At 36.9% G+C, this 6171-nt stretch overlaps 1 protein-coding gene across 1 annotated transcript in view; it reads right to left on the bottom strand.

The window, feature by feature from the left end:
* The window catches only part of LOC102599903 (intron-binding protein aquarius), a 19006-nt gene extending 14654 nt beyond the window's left edge, over positions 1–4352 (bottom strand). The window contains exons 1-3 of the mRNA XM_006365378.2: positions 3881–4352; positions 3403–3545; positions 1431–1520 (exon numbers count right to left, since the gene is read on the bottom strand). Of these exons, the coding sequence (XP_006365440.1) occupies positions 1431–1520; positions 3403–3545; positions 3881–4172 (525 nt within the window). The 5' untranslated portion in view covers positions 4173–4352. The remainder of the gene's footprint in view (positions 1–1430; positions 1521–3402; positions 3546–3880) is intronic.
* Positions 4353–6171: the final 1819 nt, after the last annotated feature.

Below are 6171 nucleotides of genomic sequence, written 5' to 3'. Positions count from 1 at the left end.
TCCACACAACAAGGCTATAGGAACATGATCAGAAGTCACTCTTTGCATAGTGGTTTGCTTTATGTTGGTGAAAAGATTATTCCATTCTGTGGAGACCATAATCCTGTCTATCCTGGATGCTGTGATATGGTTATCACCCTTGTACCAGGTATACCTTCCACCACTTAATTGCAGATCAATGAGGTCCATGTCTTCAATGCATTCTGAGAACTCTCTCATTGCTGAGTTTAACCTGTTGCACTCCCTTTTTTCAGAAGGAAATCTACAGACATTAAAGTCACCACAAACAGCCCATGGACCATCCATCAAGCCTCGCCAGTTCTTCCCATACAAACCTCTTCTCCACTTTACTATTCGGAGCATACACTCCGGTTATATGACATTCAAAATTGCTTGTCTGAGCTTTGAATTTACAAGAGAGAGTATAGGCTCCAACTTGCATAATTTCCCCTTCCCACATTCTGGAATCCCATAACATCAGGATTCCTCCTCTGGTTCCACTGGCCTCTAAACAAGCATATTTAATCCATCTCCCTGCCCAAATTTGTTTAACTAAGTCCTGTACATCGCCTTCTAATTTAGTTTCCTGGAGGCAGACAATGTCTGCTTTCCAGTCCTGCAACAGGTTTTGTACCACCCTTCTCTTTCCCTGTTCATTCAACCCCCTAACATTCCATGAGATTAATTTTATCTTCATGGAGTATTATGTGATTTCCCCTTCCCCTTCCTTCTATCATCATTGCTTTTAAATTTGACATCAAAAGTTATCAAATTTTTTAACTCTTGTGCTCCCTTATAATTTTATGCTTATGTTATTAAGGATAAATGATAAGATGTTATAATTTTCATTTTCCTTTACACTATTAATAATCGTTAGTACGTAATCTTGTATGTAAAATAATATATTTTTTTAGTTTTAATGACCGATAGGTTTTAAGTATTATTTCATAAATTTCGTGATATTAAATTCCCGCGCGAAGCGCGAGCAATTTTACTAGTTACCAGTAAAGTTACATACAGCAGGAAAGTATGTGTTTCTTACTTAACTCTCCACTAGTAGTTGTTGTCATTTTCTTTTCCTGCGTAAATTACACTTGCACAACTTAAGCGAAAATGTGAAATCTATGTACGTATATTTTATATGTGATTATATGTGAAATAAGAAACAAATGTATTAGCAACATCTGTGGAGAGCACCTAAATAGACAAAAATTCCCTGAAGGTGACTCACCCTTGACATAAGCTACCTTATTTTTAAAATGTTTTGTGATAACTCATAGCAAAAATAAAAATATTTAATTTTAAAAAAGATAAAAAGATTTAAAAAAGAAGAAGATATTATTATATAGTAAGACTTGCTCATATTATTGAATTAAGAATTTTTTAAAATTAAACCACTAAAATATGTATAGCCCAAGACAAAAACAAACCTCTTTCAGCCGAAGAACCCTATCAAGAAATGCCTTGAACATATCCTTTCTATCATAGAAGCAGATCCATGCAGCCACATTCTCCCGAAACTACAAGTTGCAAAAGAAATCCGGTAAACAGTGACTCATAAGTATTTGCATGACTCAAAACATGTTTATTTATAACCATTGCACATGACAGAAGCTAACTTTTCTGCTAATGAATCCAGAAACCACGACCACCTGACTAGCAAAACTCAACTTGTTCCTTCTTTGATCATCTTGTAAACACAACTTCCCTTCTATTTAAATGTAGAAAAGAGAACAGAGACACCAATTTCCATTTTGAAAATAACATAATAGATGCACAATGCAACAAAATTACCCATAGATGTGCAGGGTAAAAGAAGACTTCAAGTATTCTATTCTCATGAATTGTTGTTTCATTGTGTTCTTTAAACTCTTCATTCCATGTTGTTCTGTTTTTTTGGCTTCAGGGGAGAGAGTTTATTCTCACCAAGCATTTCCACTATTAAGCTTCACTTGGATTTTGACAAACTGTATTTTTATTCAAAGCTAACAATGTCTTGTAAGATTCTTTTGACAATTTTAACGTTGGGACTTAGGACAGGGTTACACCTCCAACCAGTGTGGGCATGTTGGGTATTCTTATGTAGGAAATTTATATACCTAAGCAGTGACGGAAAAGTGGCTGTGCAGATAGGCATGTGAAGAAACAATTACACAGGCTCTATCTGCCAGAAGCTAAAAATGATAAAAGCCCTAACTGGGTTGTACCTTGCATGCTGAAAGATGATTTCCCAAATTTATCTGTTGTTACGAATTACTATAAGAATGTCACTCTAGCTTAACTGATTAATAAGGCGGAACAAGGGTGACCCTGGATGTTTCTTTTAGGAGACCCTAATAGGACAGGAAGGTTGAAAAGTGGAAGCTTATTTCAGAGGTCATATACACACACAAACTTTATTAAGGATTGATTAGGTTGCTTGAGAAACCCCAAACACGGAGGAAACTACAGTGAAATCATACCATAGTCTCTTGTGCATGGGGTGACAATAGGGCTCTATGAAAATCAATATAGAATTCAGAGTTAGGAGAAAAGTGGTGTTCTATACATGTTGCGGAGCAAGGGATGCTATCAGAAGGAAGACAATTTTAGTAGAAGATGTATAATATTATAAGTTGTTTTTTGCAAAATTATGGAGAGGACACCCACTACTTGTGTACATAGCGGCTTTGCTTAAATATCTACATACATATAAATTATATATATATATGTTGTACGTGTATGTGTGTGTGTACATATAGAGACACACACACACAATGTATTTAAACGTAGAGAAAGAGAAGGAGAGAGAGAACGAAGTAAAAGAATTTTAGATGGGATCAAGCATTCAATCTGTCATGTTAACAGTTTACTGGTGTCGACCTTACACATTTGGTCAAAACAGTAAAGACACTGAGTTACAATTTTTGGAGGGCTAAAGCAGATTTTTCCTGCATCGCGATTGCAAAAGACAACACCAACTGGTTATCAAAAAAAGACAACACCAACTTAGTAAGATACTAATAAACACTTTGATCTATCCCTAAAAAAGGAAAAAACAAAGAAAGAGATTCTATCAACAATTGTTGATGGGTTGAGCCCCATGAGGTTCAAATCCCAGCGGATACAAGAACACTAGGTGATTTTTCTTATTCATCCGAGCGTTGATGAACAAAATTACCCGGTACTTGTATTGGTAAGAGGTATCCCCATGGAAATAGGTAAGGTGGGCACAAGCTGGCCCGGGACACGATCATAAAAGAAAATGTTGATGACTCTGATAAGCAGAGCTGCAAGCAAAATCTTGACTATGTAACCACCAAGTAAGGAGAAAAAATAACTTCCCATCTCTGAGCACACCCTAACAGACAACCAAAAACACCAACTAACTCAAATGAGTGCAGTAGTAGAACAACAGCATACCTTCTCATTGACCATCAGTATCATTGACATCACATGCTCGAAGGAAGAAGCCTCTGGATCAAAATTGGGCCAAAGATAATTTTCCAAATACTGGCTAACCTCCAATATCATCACCCTCTGCAGTGGCACTGGCTTTCTCCCCCCTTTACACAAACCATTATAGAGGATGATCAATCAAAATTTATTTCAGTACAACACGCATTTGAACATGCATAATTACCATACACATCATAGAAACTCATATATATCCAATTATATTATCTATCGGTACAAAAATTTAAGTCCTTTCTTGACTGACTTTTAGACTTCAATGGAACACATGATACTTAACTTTTTTTTTAAGAATAAAACATAAGTATTACATTTATTTTTTTCAATTTCAAACAGGACATAATACATTAACAGTCAAAATTTACTATGCTCAAATTCTGAGAAGCGAAAAGGCATAAATAACGGGAAACGTAAACAAACTACCAACCTTTTACAGTAAGCTCCGTGTCATAAATTTCTTTAACAAGCTCAGGACTAAAGGTTTTCTTCTCTTCAGTTTTCGCCCAATTGGAAGCTGCGATTTTCGTCAAGCGGTCGCGTTGGATCTCAGCAAGGGTTATGGAGCTAGGTATGTTCGACCCGAGCTTCGACTCCGGCGGCTTCTCAGAAGGCAGCATTTTCTGTGGAGCCTCCGCCGTCTGCGGCGATGCTTCCACCGGGTACTCAGCTACCCGGTGGCGCCGGAAATCGTAGGTGCCAGTTCCGTATACCTTGGTCATAATTGCTGTAATTACACTTCCGAAGAGAAAAAGTTAAGGGTTCTTGTTCCTCTATGAGATTTGAGAACCTCGCAGAAAAGAACGAAGAACAGGGTTTATGGTAAAAGAGAGTTTTTGGGGTTTTGAAGATATTGGCAGTCACTTCAGAAGAAGTGAAGGCGGTGAAGAAGAAAATGCAGAGCTAACTTGAAATTTGTAGTTCCGACCCGAACCGGTCTGACCCAAATTTAAATGGATGCAAAGAGATTAATAAGCTACCCTTATGTTTCATAGCTATAGTTTTATTTGCTATGAGTATTTCTGTTTGTATATTTGTTTGTCAATCTACAAAGATGGTAAGTACATATAAATTGTGTATTTATACATTTAGACTTCTTTCAGAGATTATACAAATTAAATGTATCAACAAATCATATACAAACAAGATAAATAATCCGTATACAAATAGCTAGGGTAAGCATATACAAATTCTGAATTTATATAATTAGAAACCGAATTATACAAATTCTGAACAAAAAACTACTTGGACGAGTACCTTTTAATAAATAATTATTGATTTTAGCGATACTTTTTATTTATTAGGAGTACTGTTTATAGCAATACATAATAATACTATGATAAACTGCAATATGTATTAAAAGTGAATTATGTATGCAATATATATGTATTATAACTATTTTTAAAAAAAAATTATGTTTGTTTGGTAAGAAATTAACACATTGTATTATAAGTGTATTAAAATGTGTGATAAATGTATTATCTATCAATAAAACTTGTATTATATATGTTCTATAAATTGTTCTCTGTAATATGTATTAAAACTAGAGAAAATGGTCTAACCCCCCCCCCAAACCTATACCCGAAATCTCAACTACACACTCCAACTTCACGGGTAGACTATTACCCCCCTGAACTTCATATTTCTCTATTTTCTACACACTTAAATGTTGACCTCAACACATACACCAAACAAATAGTCCACGTGATTGCACACGTCAGGTCACCTACCTCTTCAACTCTCAATTCATGTTTTTCTCCCATTTCCCTCCTAAAACGTAAAAGACCCAAAAAAATATCCTTTCTCCTTTTCATCTCCTTCACCATTTGCATATGTATTTCTGTTGATGATCGAAGGATTTTGCTATGTTGAACTTGGTTTCGTAGTTTATCAACTGATTTTGTAACACCCCGTATCCGAAACAGATCAAAAATGCAAATTTTGAGAAGTTGCAGGTGCAACCCACGGTTGCCATCCACTGACCGTAGGTCAGACCACGGCCCGTGCTGGTGGTCCGTGGTTCACCACTGCAACCCCTCCCCAACCCAGCTCAAAAAATTGGCTAAGTCTCGACCCACGGACAGACCCACGGTCCGTGGTATGTGTCCGTGGATTAAGACTCATTTACCCAGCCTCTGACACGAACTACAGTCGATCAGCACGGACCGTCGTTCGATCCACGGTCTGTAGGTCTAACCGTAAGCGAGGGTCAGCAGCCAGTTAGATGAAAATTGTTGATTGGGTCAACTTCAGATGGTCATAACTCTTAGCACAAAAGGAATTATGTGTCTCATGACCTATGATATGATATATAATTAACTCCTCTTTCCAACGCCACCGAGTTTGCTAAATTCTGACCTCCGAGTAAAAAGTTATACTTGTTTTAGTGAAGCCTTGTCAAGCAGAGTTGATCGACGACCCCAATCTACGGACCGTAGATTGAACTACGGCCGGTAGGTCCAATCTAGCGGTCACTCCGACAGCAGTTAAGTCAGGGGTCTTTTGGTCTTTTCCTATTTCGTTTAACCCCTAAGATACGTCGTTTAAACCCTAAATCATGAGGCTTTAATCAGTTTAAGCCTAGAAACATAACTAGAACTTATCCAAGTTAATTCATTAATCAAAATCTTAGAAAATTAGAATCAAGAGAGGAGAAAAGGTCAAGAACCCTAGTTCAAGAACGCAGCAAGGTTCCATCAGTTCCAGCACCGAAATCGAAAG

The sequence above is a fragment of the Solanum tuberosum genome, unplaced genomic scaffold (genome assembly GCF_000226075.1).
Source record: "Solanum tuberosum cultivar DM 1-3 516 R44 unplaced genomic scaffold, SolTub_3.0 scf00541, whole genome shotgun sequence".
Classification (NCBI taxonomy): domain Eukaryota; kingdom Viridiplantae; phylum Streptophyta; class Magnoliopsida; order Solanales; family Solanaceae; genus Solanum; species Solanum tuberosum.
This window is presented reverse-complemented; position numbering and strand designations above follow the sequence as displayed.